General features: G+C 37.4%; 1 protein-coding gene across 1 annotated transcript; it reads left to right on the top strand.

The window, feature by feature from the left end:
* The first annotated feature begins 273 nt into the window (after positions 1 to 273).
* tnfsf10l4 (tumor necrosis factor (ligand) superfamily, member 10 like 4) lies at positions 274 to 16,499 on the top strand. The gene is made up of 5 exons (XM_028815936.2): positions 274 to 630; positions 10,217 to 10,357; positions 11,708 to 11,753; positions 14,905 to 14,997; positions 15,075 to 16,499. Exons 1-5 carry the CDS (start codon positions 457 to 459, stop codon positions 15,497 to 15,499), a joined length of 879 nt encoding a protein of 292 aa, XP_028671769.1. The 5' UTR covers positions 274 to 456; the 3' UTR covers positions 15,500 to 16,499.
* Positions 16,500 to 17,160: the final 661 nt, after the last annotated feature.

Genomic DNA, 17,160 nt, shown 5'->3' with positions numbered 1-17,160 from the left:
CATAGCAGAATGAAAACACTAGCAAGCCATACAATTATGTAACCTCTACTGTTGGCAAGGGTTGGTTTCTAATAAAGCAATCGGGTTGGAACAAAACACCTACAGCCCTCCACATTAGACTTTGGAGACCCCTGGTCTCAACGATCATTCTGTAGGCAAACAATATGAATCATATCTGGCGTCCATCCAAAAAAGGCTGCTTTGCTACAACACGTTTCCTCTTCGCCTGGGAATGCTGGGCGCCGCGGTCAGGGAGCAGCCCTCTGATATTATTGCCTGGCTCAGCTTCAAGAGCGGAGTCACGTGTCCCGTACATCCAGCCAGGAGGGACTTTCCGAGCTGGGACTGGGAGTGTTGTCATGATCGGAAGGCGCTCCTGTTGAGCTGCGTTGTTCCTGGTCTGTTGTATTTTTGGTTTTCATTTCTCGCCGATGATGCTTGCAACCGGAAGTAGACATGGTTGCTGACACTTCGCTAGAAAACTGTTACTACAAACTGGACGAGAAGCCCGAGGTGACAGTGACCAATGGCAGGTGGAGCGCGTTCGTGCTGTGCCTCAGCTTGTTGCTCGGTGTCGAGGTCTTTGGGACAGCGTGCCTCTTCTATAGTTTCTCCAAGGAAATCAAAGAGGTAAGGGGTTGTGTAACTACTGATCGCGCGTCAGTTGTCACCTGAACACTTTCAGACACTTTTTAACAAAGCTCAATTGGAAACATTGTTCAAAGTTGTTCAGCGGAGCATCCCATGAAAAGAATAAAGGGAGAGTATCAACCTTTTCGGGCTATTAAGAAAAAAAAAACGACAAACATTGTTTACGCGTTTAAAAATCACTTAGGACTCAGAAAGTGCCAACAGAATAAAACGCATTTGCACTCACTTCCTGATTTCCAGCGCGGAGGCGTATGGGAATTTCTAGTAAACGGCCGTTGGTGCCCAGCCAGGTACAGAGGTGCGCAGACTGTACAGGCTGTTTGTCGGACAGTGGTGTGACAACCACCCGTTAAGTGCTCTTTTTGTTACCTGAGACTAAAACAGGACGGTCTAGCAACACAAGCGCTTCTTCGATCCAGACGCAGGCTGCCAGGTACTTCAGTCAAAATCCCCCCATCAAAAAGCCAATTTCCTCACACACACCCTCCCCATTCTGAAAAACTAGATTGTTTAGTAATTAACATGGTTAGTAAATGCTGTTTTAAAAAATCACTTCATTTGTAAAAGAAAGGATCCACAATTGTTTTGATTAAAAATCCTTTACAACTTTTAGTGTGCAGATTGTACGTGTACACCGCCTACAAAAGAATGGAGTGTTTTTGCACTACATGGAGGATATTTAAAAGTGAATGGTACCTTTTGTTATCCAAAGCAGGTTAAAATATTTGACTTGATAAACATTCATCCTAATGAAAAACAAAGTGCACGCACCGCACCTACTCAGAAAAAGCACGTTATGGAAAATGCAAATAAAATGAGAAAGCAATGATTAGTAAATGATCTTTGACATGAAAACAATATTGCAGCCTATTATTAGATGTTGCAGTTAATGAATATTATTGTCTTTTAAAAAATAAACACATTTTCCAAAAGAAGTTTGGACAGTAAAGAATTTAGCATTCTGTAACGTTGCCATTCCTGTTTACAACACATAAGAAAGGTTTATGTACTGAAAACAGCAATAATATTTAGTGTTTCAGGTTTAATTTTGTCTCATTCTTCTTGCAAATAAGTTTTAAGGTGAACAAACGTGTGGAGTCTTCATTGTCACATTTAGCAATTTCAGTATGTGGTACACATTCTTACTTATGCACAGGCCAGAACTGCAGGCAGACAGGCCAGCCAAGCACCTGCACCCTCTTCCTATGCGGCCATACCTTTGTAATGCATGCAGAATGTGGTTTTGCATTATCTTGCTAAAATGTGCAGTGATGTCATCATGAAGGCAGCATATGTTGCTCCAAAGTCTGTATGTGCCCTTTAGCATTAAGGGTGCCTTTACAGTAGTGCAAGTTACGTTTGCCCAGGGTACTGACAGAACCCCATACTATCACAGAAGTTAGCTTTATGGCTTGTAGTTGATAATAGTCAGGATTGTTCTTTTCTTCTATGGTCTAGAGGACACAATGTGCAGTTCTTCCAAAAAAAGACCTGAAATGTGATTCATCTGACCACAATACATGTTTCCACTTTGCAATTGACTATCACAGATTTCTCCAAACCAAGAGAAGTTGGTAGTGCTTCTGTTAACATAAAGCTTTGTTTTTGTACAGCACAGTTGTAACCAGCATTTGGGTATGAAACTACGTATTGCGTTACTTGATAAAGGTTTGCTAAAGTACTCCTGAATCCATGTGGTTGAATCACTTATTGATCAATAACGGTTCTTGAGTACCGTTTGAGGGATTGGAGATCACAGCAGTCAGTTTAGGCTTTTGCCTTTGCCTTTTACACACTGAAATTTGTCCAGGTTCCTTGAATCCTTTAATTATATTATGCAGTTTTGAGAGTGAAATGCACAAATATCTTGTGATTAGTCTTTGAGAATCATCGGTTTTTAAACTTTTGAATAATTTCCTCATTGATTTGTGTGAAAAGTGGCGACTCTCATCTCATCTTTGCACCTGAAGGACTAGGTCTTTCCTGATGCAGCCTTCACACCAAAGCATGATTACCTGTTGAACATCTGTTTCTGCTTACATCATTATTTTTCTTTTTTTAAGTCATTATTGGCCCTAAATTGCCCCATTAAGTTTTCTTTTTTGGAATGAGTTGTAGGCTCTCAATGGCAAGAATAGATGTATATTTACTATCAATGAAGTTGATCAGGCTGCACATTACTATTGTTTGCATTAGATTCAAAGTCAAAAGTGAATTTTGTAATTACTGTGTTTATTTGCATTTTCCATACCTTCCCAACGTTTCCCAGTTGGACTTATATTTAATGAACTTAGCACAAATAAAGGCAGTGTCATGTTCTCTGACAGAAGAAGTTTAATTTTAAATTGGAATAACTTAACAGATGGATGGATTTTATAATAAACACTATCTTTTCTTAAGCCACTTATCCAGATCAGGTTGAGGGAAAGTTGAATGTATTCCAGCAAGTATAGGGCAAAATGCAGGAACAATCCCTGGACAGGGTGTCAGTCCATAACAGTTATTCCAAAATATTATATGTAATCATTTACAAACCGCAATACTTAAAAAAATAATAATAATAAAACACTAGTTTAAAAGTTTTGTTCTGTACTCCAATTACTGCTAAATATGTGCTTATAGCTTGATGCTTTTTGAATTGTCATTATGACTGAAATGTACTCAAGATTTGATTTTAATCTTGTGATGCTCATGACTTCCATGACGTCACAGAACTCAGCAAGCTAACACCAGCCCTGGACTTGCTTATGTGCTTAGCTGGAATTCTGAATCTCTTTAAAGCTGGAAAAATAACCCACAGGAGTACAGGCTGGGAGGGGGATAAGCATGCCATTGTGAGATGGCGCATCAATCTCTAACCACTCCAACTGTTAACCAATCATACTTTAGCTGTGAGATGAGTGGGCGGAGCAATGTTGGGTGCTTGTTGCAATATTCAGTATGTTGGCTATTGCTGGATAATAATAATAATAATAAATTATTCTTTATATTTATATAGCGCTTTTCTCACTATTCAATGCACTCTCCACACAGAGAAGACAATAGCCATAAACCCAGGAGCTTCTTACTTCAAGGCAGCAAGACAACCACTGCGCCACCTGGATAAGGCTTTTATCAAGCATTTAGGGGTGGAAAATGTATGGAAAACTATTTCAACAGGAAAGTAATTCACATGAAAGGAAAAAAAAACATTTTTTAAGAAACCACCCATATTTTCATCCCCATATATTTTCTGTCATGAAGCAATGACAGGCTTTTCTTTGTGCCCATTATGCAGGAAAGTTTGCATTTGGCCCAGTGGCAGCATTTTTTTTTTTTAAGGCTAGGTCATAATGAATTGTATACGCATTTGACAAAATAAAGAATACAAAATTTTAAATAACACAATAATAAACCACACATGTCCTATTTATTCCTAAACTTAACTATGCAAGCACAAAAGTAATATGCTTTGCTCTTTTTAGTAGTAAAATGTGAAATTAAAATAAGTTACTATAGGATGTTTTTGTATAATTTGCATAACGACCTGGATGTTTTTATGCATCACACCCCTATCAACCCATCAATATTTCAGACTTGAAAATCAAACTCCAATTCAATTTGAAAGTGTTATCTGAATATATTTTGGGAAGCTACTGTTATCCCTGGCCATATGCAGGAATGTGGATTGGACACCAGTCCGTGACATGGCACAACCTTACCTGTGTACAATGTTTCAATTTCTGGATGTAATAAGCAGAATACCCGCTGAAATACCACACTTACACAGGTATGCCCTGCAAACTCCAGACATCCATATTACTAACCGAAGGTTGTAAACCGGATGGGCGCAGGGTGCAGGGCTCACCGGATGTACGGAATCCCCAAAGGGCCATGCTGTGACAACGCGCGCGCCTACAACGCGCTTGCGAAAGAAGGCACGGCTCAAACCAACTGTGATGGGCGCAGGGCTCACCGGATGTACGGAATCCCCAAAGGTCCATGCTGTGATAATGCGCACGCCTACAACGCGCTTGCGAAAGGAGTCACGGCACAAACCAACTGTGACAACGCGCGCGCCTACAACACGCTTGCGAAAGGAGTCACGGCTCAAAAACGAAAGGAGTCACGGCTGAAACCAACTGTGACAACGCGCGCGCCTACAACGCACTTGCGAAGGGAGTCCCGTCTCAGACCAACGGTCCATGCTGTGACAACGCGCTTGCAAAAGGAGTACCGGCTCAAAAACGAAAGGAGTCACGGCTCAAGTATCAGATGGAACAGAAAGTGATTGGCATTCTTGGATTTGTCCATGCTGTGACAACGGGCGCGCCTACAACGTGCTTGTGAAAGGGGTACCGGCTCAAGTATCAGAGGGAACAGAAAGTGATTGCCATTCTTGGATTTGCGATTCTTTCGAGAATCGCGGGCTTGCTAGTAGTATTCCTAAGCTGAGATCTGAACCCAAGACCTTTGAGATGTGAGGCAGCAGCATCAACCACTATGCTTCCCTTGGAAATGTGTGATAATCTTTAAAAACAGTACATTCCATTTTTTTCCAATAACTGAAAGGAATTTTGAACATGAAAAAATTAGTTATTTAAATGGAAAATGTGAAGAAATTGAAATACTTATAACAAAAATTGTGATTCAAAGGCCAGTTGATTCTTTTGTTCAGTTGTATATCTTTATTGGTGGCATTTGCTTAAGAAGAATTCTCACATATGGCAGTAAAGCAACTAATAATAATAATAAGGAAGTAAGAACATTTCTTAATTTGGTTTATGTGGGTGGAGTAAGAAAGGGAGGGAAATAAAAAAAAAAATGACACCAAGATTCCTTGCATTAGAAGAAGGTGTGATGAGATCACCATCAAGAGTGACTAGAAAGGAGTTCATTTTCTTAAGTTGTGCTTTAGTGCCAATTCGCAGTTTTGGTTTTTTGCAGTTTAATTTTAAAGAGTTCTGCTCCATCCAGCTTTTAATTTCACTGAGGCAAGTTGTGAGCTGAGAATGCTATGATGAAGTTTGAGTTGGCTGTCATCCACATAAAAATGATAATCCAGTCCAAACCTACAAATAATATGACCAAGTTGAAGCATATAGATATAGAAGAACAGAGGGCCGAGGGCAGAGCCCTGAGGAACTCCTTGTTTGACTGGTACTGAACTGGACCTGCTGTTGCCAAAACTAACAAACTCTTACCTATCAGTTAGATAGGATTTAAACCACTGGATTGCAGTGCCAGAGATACCCAGAATGTTCTTCATTCTGGACAGTAGAATTTTGTGTCTGACAGTTTCAAATTCTGCACTGAGGTCTAACAGAATTAATATGCTGGCTTGTCCAAAGTCTGCTGCCATAAGCAAATCATTAGTTACCCAAAGCATGGCACTTTCACAAAGCAAGGCACTTTCACACCTGTGTTGTGCTCTGAAACAAGACTGAAAGGAAGTAATTAGTGAGTTGGAAGTCTACAACATACTCAAGAATGTTTGACAGAAAAGGTAAATGAGAGAGGGTTCAAAAATTGTTAAGACTGTCAGCATCAAGACCAGACTTTTTGAACACTGGGGTTACAGAAGCAATTTTAAAAGTGGCTGACACAAAGTCGGTGTAGGGATATAAATATTATTGTTGTAACAGTTGGGATTATGGCATGAAGGCAGGATTTAAGAAGTGTGGTGGGGATGGGGTCCAGTACACAGGTAGTTGGCCTCACCTTACAAAGCAGGTCATTAACAAATGCAGTTGTGACTGGTAAAAATTTAGTAAAGAAGCTGGATGGAGTGGGAAGAAGGGGAAAGATATAAATGGATGATGGATTTATGTTAGTTAAATTATTTAGATCTTTAATTTTGTGGATGAATTTTTCATAGGCTTCGGTAGAGGAGGTAATTGGGGTAGAGGCATGCTGAAGTAGTTTATTAACTACGGAGAACAAAACCCTTGGGTTATCATGGCCACTTTACATTATTCTGCCATAATGTGCATTCTTGGCTGCAGTTAGTTCATCCATGTAAATCCTTTGATGGCCAGAGAAAGCCTGGATATGCACACTGAAGCCAGTCTTATATGACATTTTCTCAAGGTGTTGACTAGCTGCTTTCATAGACTATAATTCTGAATTACACCATGGAGCTGAATGCTTAAAGGAAATTTCCTTATGTTTTAATGGAGCTGTTTTATCGAGTGCTGAATGAAGGGCTGAGTTATAGTAGTCAATAAGACTATCTAGCGTTGATGGAATCGGGGAAGACAGAAAAAGATAAATGGATTCAGCAAGGATAGAGGGACAGATATTTTTAAGGTTTCTGAAAGAAATTTGACATTTACAGGTAAGAAGAGGAAGAGTTAATGAGACAATGAAAAGTACTGCTTTATGATCAGGGAGTCCCAAATCACTGCTATAAGTGCTGCAGACAGAAAATCCATCTGATAGTAGCAGAGGTGCGGAGCAGCACAGCAGAGAAGGTGAAATTGGTTGGGTTAGGTGGGGTGGTGCATATGAACGATGGTAGCAAAGCAGCAAAAAATCCAGAAGAAGCATAGTAGGATATGCACATGAAAGATAGTGTCCAGCATACAACCACATGCGTATAGCGCTGGGTATTATAGGCTTGATCACCCCAAAGCCGCAAGCCACGTGGCTGCAGACATCAGATCACTTCTCAGTCATTTCCATTCAAAGCCATACAGCCTTCCATACAGAAGGAATCGACAGCAATCCAGCATATTCATTATAATCAAGGAAACAGAATATCCCCAGCTTCTAGATCTCTAAGGTGCAGTGAAAAAATGTTTGTTGATCAAGCATCAGGCAGGAGCGGGCAATCAAAAGAAAGTCTCATCTAGTGAACCACAGAAAGATTCAGTTTTCCCGAGGCTGCGAACCCAGTCAAGGCAAAGTACACAAAAATAAATCCAAAATCAATGCTATTTGTGTCGAGTGCATCTATTCATACAATAAAAGAAAATGGAAAAAGTGCAAGGTTAATGCAAATTTTAACAAAAAAGTGTTGTTAACAGGGAGGAGTGACAGCAACATGCATGCACTAGAGTCCCCTCACTAAATCAAAATCAATTTACAGGTAAAAGTATGGAAGTGTGGAAAGTGTGAAAAAGTCTTTACATCTGAATTTCTATGGTATGTTAGCAAAGCATATACCATATACTGTATAGTGTTCATTTTTTGGAAAAATAGATAACTCATGTTTGCTTCCCGGGTCCTCTCTGTGTGGAGTTTGCATGTTCTCTCTGTGTCTGCGTTGGTTTCCTCCGGGTACTCCGGTTTCCTCCCACAGTCCAGAGACATGCAGGTTAGGTCGATTGGCGATTCTAAATTGGCCCTAGTGTGTGCTTGGTGTGTGTGTGTGTGTGTGTGTGTGTCCTGCGGCGGGTTGGCACCCTGCCCGGGATTGGTTCCCTGCCTTGCGCCCTGTGTTGGCTGGGATTGGCTCCAGCAGACCCCCGTGACCCTGTGTTCGGATTCAGTGGGTTGGAAAATGGATGGATGGATGGATGGATGGATAGATAACTCATAGAAAAGTTAGAACAGTGTTTGAATCTCATGGACTGTGATTGCATAATTCTCACATGTTCTAAGAAAATTCAAGTTTTTGGTTTGTACAAACAAAGTAAGAAACTTAGACCGGAGAGGTGAAACCATAACCGAAAAATAGAAGAATTTCACTGTGTCTGTCCAACGAATTTAAAGGAGGAGGCTTAGGGGCCTACGTGGACCAGTAAAATTAATTCAAGAAATTGAGATGTGTTAGTTACTGTATATAAATAGATCAATAGATGTACAAACTTTCAAAGAAATAAGCAATAAAAATATCCATCCATTTTCCATCTATCCATCCATCCATTTTCCAACCCGCTGAATCCCAACTACAGGGTCACGGGGGTCTGCTGGAGCCAATCCCAGCCAATACAGGGCGCAAGGCAGGAAACAAACCAGGCACACACTAGGGACAATTTAGAATCACCAATGCACCTAACCTGCATGTCTTTTGACTGTGGGAGGAAACCAGCGCACCTGGAGGAAACCCACGCAGACACGGGGACAACATGCAAACTCCACGCAGGGAGGACCCGGGAACTCTCCTAACTGCGAGGCAGCAGCGCTACCCACCGTGCCACCCGCAATAAAAATACCATAGTGAAATTGTTAGGTTTACTTATTAAAAAAATGTGTACCCACATATACAAATCCATGTGATATGAAGGATACATCAAATGAGTAAATAAAACAAATGAGTGATCTAAATATGGCAACAAAAATACAGTATGTATTAGTGAAACCAGTGGAGTAAAAAAATGTTCAAAAAGTGTGCTAGAATTAAAACTAAAATTCAAAATGAAGTTGCTGGTAGGAATAGCACAATATAGTGTAGTGAAAGAGGCAGTAGGACAATGTGACAGCAAAATGTTCAGATGAAAAATGAGTAGAAGGAAATGGGATGTGCCAAGATAAGTACAAAGCTGCAGGATAAAAGGGTGCAAGAAGTATTGGCCAAGCAAGTGAGGAAGTTAATGAATTTATAAAACATTTGCTCTGAGTCAATAAAAATTGATTGCAAATTTTATTTTTTCATTTTTCAAGGTATGTAATGTAAATCAATGTATGTAATGTCAGCAATGTATGTAAATCAAGATTTTCAATGGTTAATTTTGTCCATGACAGACTTTTTCTTTTCTGTTTTTTTTCTTCCCTAAGTTCCCTATATATATATATATATATATATATATATATATATATATATATATATATATATTGTCCACTGGAAAAATTAAGAATTTTTCACAACAACACTCTTAAATTTTCTGCCCTTTGTTCCTTTTTTCCATTTTGTTGTGGTATATAAAAGAGGAGATATCAGACAGACTAACTTCTGTTCTGTTTTTGAGGTCCAAGACAGCTGCATTTCTTGTTCCTGACCTCTACATTAAATGCATTGTACTTCCAGATGAGCATTCATTTGTTGTCAGTTTTCAAGCACATGGAGCCGAGTCCCAGAATAGTTGGAGTGAGTGGCTGGCCATATCACATTATGTGACTGACTTCATGGGCACACACCATAATATGTAAATGAAGGCCATAACTGAAAATCTATGGAAAAGTTGTGTAATGTGACATAGCCATTACCCAGTCAAAGTAGTGATCCCTCCTGCCAAGTGGTAACGTTGTCTGTCACCAATGGATGATTAATCAAACTTAGAATCTTACACATTTCCCAAACCTACTGATGAAATTAAAAGTAATTTTAACCACCAGAGTGTTAAATAATCATAATATTAATATCATCATTCCCATTCTTGATAGTTATGGTGAACCAGAAAACAAAAGTCAAAATCTGAGCAGCCATTCAAAAATCCCAGGTTTTATAAAGTGCCCTTGATGGTAGTCAAGTCATTTTTGCCCAATATATATTTTTTCTTTGTTGTATTCCACTTTAGGAAATACTGCATGTCAAATTATTGGAAGATGTGCTTTGAATTTATTTGTTGAGCACATTAGCAGTAATTACAGTATAATAATCTACTCTTTTTTAATGTGTTTTTTGTTTTCTTTTCCTCCTTAGACACAAAATCTGGCACGATTAGAAGATTACCAATTGCGCTGCATAAATTATCTTGCTGAACCTAATTTTACAGAACAAGAACTTAATGGTGATATTGATTGTGAATTTTGGCTTCAGGAACTGAATGTCACACTTGATAAGGTATGTTTTCAGTGGTTTATGGGAACATTTTCCTTTTTGAACTGTAATTTGACCATAAATAATAATTTCTCATCTAATGCTATCATGGGTGTGCTGTGTAAACAATATTTATCTCTAGATTCTTCTTCAAACTTGCATTTTGCAATTCAGTTATTTTACCATTTTAATATGTAAAGGCTTATTCTTGATGTGTTTGTTTGCCTGCAGGTTATCTTGGAACTGCCCTTTATACTTGATCAGTTTCATGTGATATAAAAACAATGTTCAAGATAAATGCAGTTATTTGAAGGGAAAATTGTGCCAATTAATATCACTACACACACACAAGACTGGTTTACAATCAATAGTCTATACAGTATTTTATACATAATATCAAATCAAGTCATTTTCTAACCCACTTAATCCAGACCAAGGTTGCAGCAGGACTAGAGCCTGTCCCACCTCACATAGGGTGCAAGGCAGGAAAAAACCCTAGACAGGACGACAGTCCATTGCAGGCCAAACACACACACACACACACACAAGAACACACCCTAGGGATTATTCAGCATTTCCAGTTCATCTAATCTGCATGTCTTTGGATAGTGGGAGGAAACTGCAGCACCCAGAGAGACCATGCAGACATGGGGAGAACAAAAGAAATTTGACAAACGAGGAAACTATGAGAGGAGAGGAGATCATTCAGTCCATCTAGCCTGTTTTTTTTTTTTTTTTTTTTAAGCTAAGCTGTCCCAGAAAACTCCACACAGGGATGTCCTAAGATGCAAACCCTTGACTCCTTATTGCAAGGCAGTAGTGCTACCACTGTGGCACCATGCTGCCCCTATATGTCAGTATATACAAATATGGTAATTTAAATAAAATGTATGTTTTATATAATTTTTACTTTCTCTTACTTAAACATTATTTTACTTTACAAACATTGTTTACTTTAACAAAAAATTATTTTTGGTTACAGTATAACAAGATAGAATAGTTGTAAAATTTGTTATATATGTGGAATGAAATAGCTTCTCATTTTACTTTTTCCTTAGGCTAGGCTTAATTGTAGTCTTGTCCTTTATTCTTTTTGACAAGGTAATGGCAACATGTATTGTGAATAATATCACAATATGGCAGTACATTCTGTAATGTACAGAATAAGGAAATATTTGTGGCTGAATATCCACTGTCACAGACTCCATAACCCTCGGAAATTGTCTTTTTTAAAATCTCATCTGTAAAAAAAAAAAAAAAAAAAATTTTTCAAGTAATTTTACTCATGATCTTTTGAGTTGTCTTGAATAAAATGTCAACAGAATATACAATAAATACATTTTCTTGACAGTTTTTCAATTTTATTTGTTTTAGAGACTGAAATCTGATATCAGAAACACAGTATATCATGAATTTGCAGGTAATCATTTAATTTTTATGTTAACACTGTATAGCATATGTTTGGCAAGAGTATTGCAGGGAATAAACAGTGGTATTTGCTATACTATTTTTAAAAGGACATTAGAGGTTAGAAATGTATTAACAGCAGACCAAGAAACTGATTTATGTCTGAATGTATGCATGTATTTTGATGTCTTTTTTCTTCCATGCACATGTAACACTTATGCTAGGGGAGAAGCTCTACAATGAAAACCTGTATAGAGAGAGTAAGAACTGGTTGGTTAAGACTTGTGGACCATGTGTTACTTTTTTGAAAGTTTCATAGTCTGGTGATATTGGTGGGGATGGGGGGAGATTTTGTCATGTGAACATAGTGCTTAGAAAGACAAAGTAGTAACTATTGATTATGAGAAAAACATTCATAGAACAATTATTGTAGTAAGACATAGTGTGGAAGTAGATCCCTGAATATGACAAAAAGTGGGTAAACCAGACGTAATGGATGGTGGTGATTTCGGAGACAGCCCACAAGTTTTGAAGCAGAACATGACCTGAGTGTAAAAATAAGGAACAGGAGAGTAGTCTGTAATTTCAGGAAGTATGTCACCCAACCTAAGGATTAGTAATGAGACAAAAAGCCTGAAGTATGAGAAGAAGAGTTAACAATTTACCAAAATCTGTAAATTAGATTACTTTAAAATAATGAGAAGAGACAATGAATAACCCCAAATGTAAGCAAAATTTATGGTAAAGAATTGTAGTGAACAGCGTTGTTGAAGAATTGAATATTGTGAGACCCAGTGTCGTCTGTTGTGTGGAAGTTCTAGCCAGATTCTACTTAATTCTCTAAATAATGTGTTTTTATTCTTAGTCTGTAGGTGTGAAATACCCAGCAGCACATTTTCACAAAGATGTACTTTTTTGCAGCTGTTAATGTGCTTAATTAGTCTTCTTAATTTGAATTCACTGACTTGCAGCATTAAATTGTTTTTAATAATTCTTAAAACAGTCGATTAGGAGTGAGCAGACACAGACAAATGGCTATGTATATTCACTCTTTATGCCTCCACTACAACAGACTAGCAATATCTTCGGGGCTATTTCCTGATTTGCACCCAGTGCTGACAGGATAGCTACCAATACACCCTGTTCTCAATCCAGTTCTCTTTGAGCAGTTTTGAAAATGTTTTTTCAGCATACATTTTGGAAAATGAATATTTATAAAGCAAAGAAGTAATTGTTACTTTTTGTTCAAATTCAGGAGAATTAATGTACACTTTATGTAATGCAGAAGGTCACATTTCTAGATAGTTATTAAGAATTATTCCAAGAGAGGAATTAGAAATGCAAGCAGTGAAATTTCAGGTTTCCCTCCTGCACCAGGTTTTGATTTTCAAAAGGGTGACACATTTTGACTATAGTAATGATTTAAAAAAAATGTGTTTTGCACAGTATTTTTGACACTGAAAAGTAGCTTCATTGCATGTTAAAATCTGGCTATGAAAAGAGTCTAAACTATAAGCACTATGCAGTGTTAGTCCATTGAAACCTTACTGGTTTGGAGTAAGTTTCACATTTGTCCATCTATTCATTTTATTTATGCATATCCAGTTCAGTGTTGACCCAGAACATAACCCAAGTGCTGAAGGAAGGAATCCAATTCGGATGGTCTACAGGGTACAAACAAATGTAGTCATGCAGTGAATAACACTGCATTAATTTTGACCCGACATTTGGCTTCATGGCAAATCATTAGAATGTGAATCATTTAAATCCAGTGAAGGAGGAAGGAACAATGTCTGCCAAGAATTTAACTGAGACAAAGTGAGGCAAGGGTACGGTGCTATACATTATACTACAGGTATTATAATATGAACTTTGAAGCCGTGATTGCATATTCTTAAGGAAATTACATGTAAAGCTTATGCAGTGTGTCTTTTTAGTACTGTATTGTTACTTTTCTACAGTGTATTGTTACATGTAATAGCAACTGAAGGAAGCACCTTTTTTGTTTGTTTGATGCAATTGCATAAATAATAAACCTTTAAAAGCCATGTGACTGCTGACAATCTTTATTGTTTATAATATTTTCAGAAGGAGCAATTTTGAAAACCGCTTTACAGATCGTCAACATTAGTATATGTAATAAGGAAAAGATTAGAAATAAGTACAGAACACATCACAATACTTGGTGAGATATAATAGGTTCTGTTTGTTCTGTTTGCAACAGAAAAAAAAAATTGTTAAAGCAAAAAATGTAAAAAAAAAAAAAAAAAAAAGCAAGGGACCCATTTACCTATGAATTCTGAAGAATGTTCATTACAAAAGTTTTTGTGACCACATTCTCATAAACACATGCACTGAATGAACAGATGTCTGCTCTCACATGGTTAGGTTTCTTGTGTGAGCTGCAGAGCTACATGAAACTCCTTTATTTTTATAGCTCCATGGGGTTTGTTTAGCTAATCTCTTTGTCCTTGATTGTATGATGATGCACACCTTGGTGAATTACTATTTTAGCAACAGTGGACCTTGGTCAAGTTACAGAATTTGATACTGTGGGATCCTTTATGCAGATTCAACAATTTTCTTTTTTATCCATGGTGCAGTAAACTGCTAGTATATGAGCATTTGCCTTATTTTTTTTTTTATCTAAAGTTGGGTATGGAAAAGATTCATATTCTCTAACTCAGTTATGAAGTGAATCAAGTGCTCCTCTTTATGCTGGACCTTGAACCAAAAATGTGTTAAGCTTCTACAGATACAAGTGTGATTAAAAGCTCATCCTTTCTGATTCAATATATGGAATAAAGAGACACATATTCTAGATTTCTGGATTTAGGCCGGAAACCTGTTTTTAGAATCTTTAATAGAATTAGAAAATTGGAATGAAATTTAGTTGAGTAACCTCTAACATAACAGCCAAAGAACGATTTTGAAGTCTGCAATAATCAGCTCTTGGTGTCCATGAGGCATCAAATCTTCACATATTAGTGAGAGTTAACATTCCTGTGTTGTTCTACCGTAAATCCATGCAAACTAGGTACCCACAACTTTGTATTCAATACTGTGAATCATGTAGAAGGGATTCATGTATTGTGCAGACTTTGAACAAAATATTTAACTCATTTGCTTTGATTTACATGGGAGTCTCTTCTTCTTCTTTGCAGTGCAAAATGTATCCTTATTTGCATATGACAGACCAGCTATCCACCTAAAGCCACAAAAAAACAGAGGACAATTACGTAGTCGACTGGACAATGGTAAGAAAAAAAATCAAAGATTGTGTTTTTGGCATATTACATATGCACACATATTACATATGCTTTTACAATTTTAGATTTTCCATACTTCAAGCAAGCAGATGGACGTGATGTGATCCTATGGGAAAACTCAGAGGAGCTGACTTTCCAGCAAGGGTTGATGGATTACAGGGATGGAGAGATTATCGTATTAAGAGATGGCCTATACTTTATATATTCGCAGATTTATTTTTGGACTACTCCCCAAGTCAAGGAGTTTCAACAACAACCTTTCCTTCAGTATGTATACAGAAAAACCTCTTACCATGATCCAATCCTTCTGTCCAAAGCAGTTGTCACCAAGTGCTGGCATGAGGCTGCTGAGTTTGATCTCTTTTCCAGTTATCAAGGAGCATTGTTTGAACTGACCCAGGGTGACCGCATATTCCTAAAAGTGACAGATGTTACTGCTGTAAGCTTGAATGAAGAATCCACCTATTTTGGAGCATTTATGGTTTATTAAACACTAAAATCAATATCATGGAGCCTTCACTATGGTTGATGCTTTACATTAATATTTGCATTGGACTATATAGGAGGGTTTTAATGGTTCGGATTTCGTGATACAGTTTTCAATGCTTTTTGGTTCATTCTGTATTGGTTCACACAGTGAAAAGAATTCAATTTTCAATGCCTTCGTTCAAGAGAAAACACTTAGGTGTTATACTGTACTTGCAAGAAAATTTAGGTTTTCCCAAATGTTAACCTTTTTTAACAGGTATTTTTTGATGTCAAAAACAAATAGTAGGGCAATAAAAAAGGAAAGACATCCACTTATCAAATCCCTTTTTGTTTATGTGAAATGGACTAATAATTATTCGCTGTCCATTCTAACAACACCAGCTAATAATGAAAAAAAATGGTTTTGTGATCACTTTTCAGGTACCTAGTTGAAGATAAGAGAAAAAGAAATATCATCTGAAATGTTAGTGCCTCTACTGGCTAAGGGCAACACTAATAGATTTTTTTTAAATGTAGCTGAATGTAGAATTGGTGTTCAGTAGGTGATGATATTAAAATAACCATTTCCAATTGGAAATGTGTGTACAAGGCCAGAGAGGCAACTGTTAACGGTAAGAAAATTTTTTTCTGCAATGCGTTAGCCACTTCCCATGTCACACATGGTCACTGTATTAATCCTTATTCTGTATGACGGATTCCAACAGCCTTAAGAATGAAAGTGTTTGTAGATTTGAGTTGTGGTGTAGCCTTCTACAAGGCAGCTGAGTGAAAGAAAATAACATGCAAGCAAAAATTCTCAGGCAGGTTTCCAACTGTGCTGCTGTTTTAGTGTTGGGTGTTGTTGCCAATTCCAAGCACAAATATTCAGCATAGAATTAAGAAAGGTCATCTGCCCTGCACTCAGTGGAAAGATATAGCAAGAGAATCGGCATACTCACAAATGCAGTTCTATATGAAGTAAATATCTGTTAATAAAAATAAATTCTATGCAATGTTAAAATAGATAGATACGTTATTAATCCCAAGGGGAAATTCACAAGAATGTCACAAAATAAGATTTTTGCCAAGTCTTTGTACTGTATTCATTACACTATGGTTGTTTTTTGTTTTAATTTAACAATTTCACCAATGAATTGAGCAACACTGACTATTAGCAAGCAATGGTTTGAGTGCTGAAGGCTTGATTTAAACCATTTATTGTAAATACACGAACTGTTCCACCTCTGGTAGAGGTTTATTTTCCAATATGGGTGGTTTGTTAGTTCATGATTTAATGTAGTGTTCTTCAGCCCTGTCCTCAGTCATATGATTCATGATTAAACTATGTTCATAAATATATGAATACAAACTGGGTCAGAGCAGAAACATAAAGATCTATTTAATTTTTTATTGCATACTGGATGATATGTGTAAGTTTATAAAAGTTGCTATTTACTATTTCTTATTTAATGCTGTGCCTTTTAAAATAAATGAATATTATTTACAGTACCTCAGAAAACAACAGCACTCCGTTGCTATTGATAAATTATTATGTAATATATAAGAGATACTACAGTATTATTCTACTGTAATTGCCGTTGGTTATACTTCCAAAGTGTGCAGTACAGTATATTGCAGTACTAGTACATTCATTGGCCAAACCCGCTTATTTTACCGTAGGGC

Source organism: Erpetoichthys calabaricus, chromosome 12 (genome assembly GCF_900747795.2).
Source record: "Erpetoichthys calabaricus chromosome 12, fErpCal1.3, whole genome shotgun sequence".
Classification (NCBI taxonomy): Eukaryota; Metazoa; Chordata; class Cladistia; order Polypteriformes; family Polypteridae; genus Erpetoichthys; species Erpetoichthys calabaricus.
This window is presented reverse-complemented; position numbering and strand designations above follow the sequence as displayed.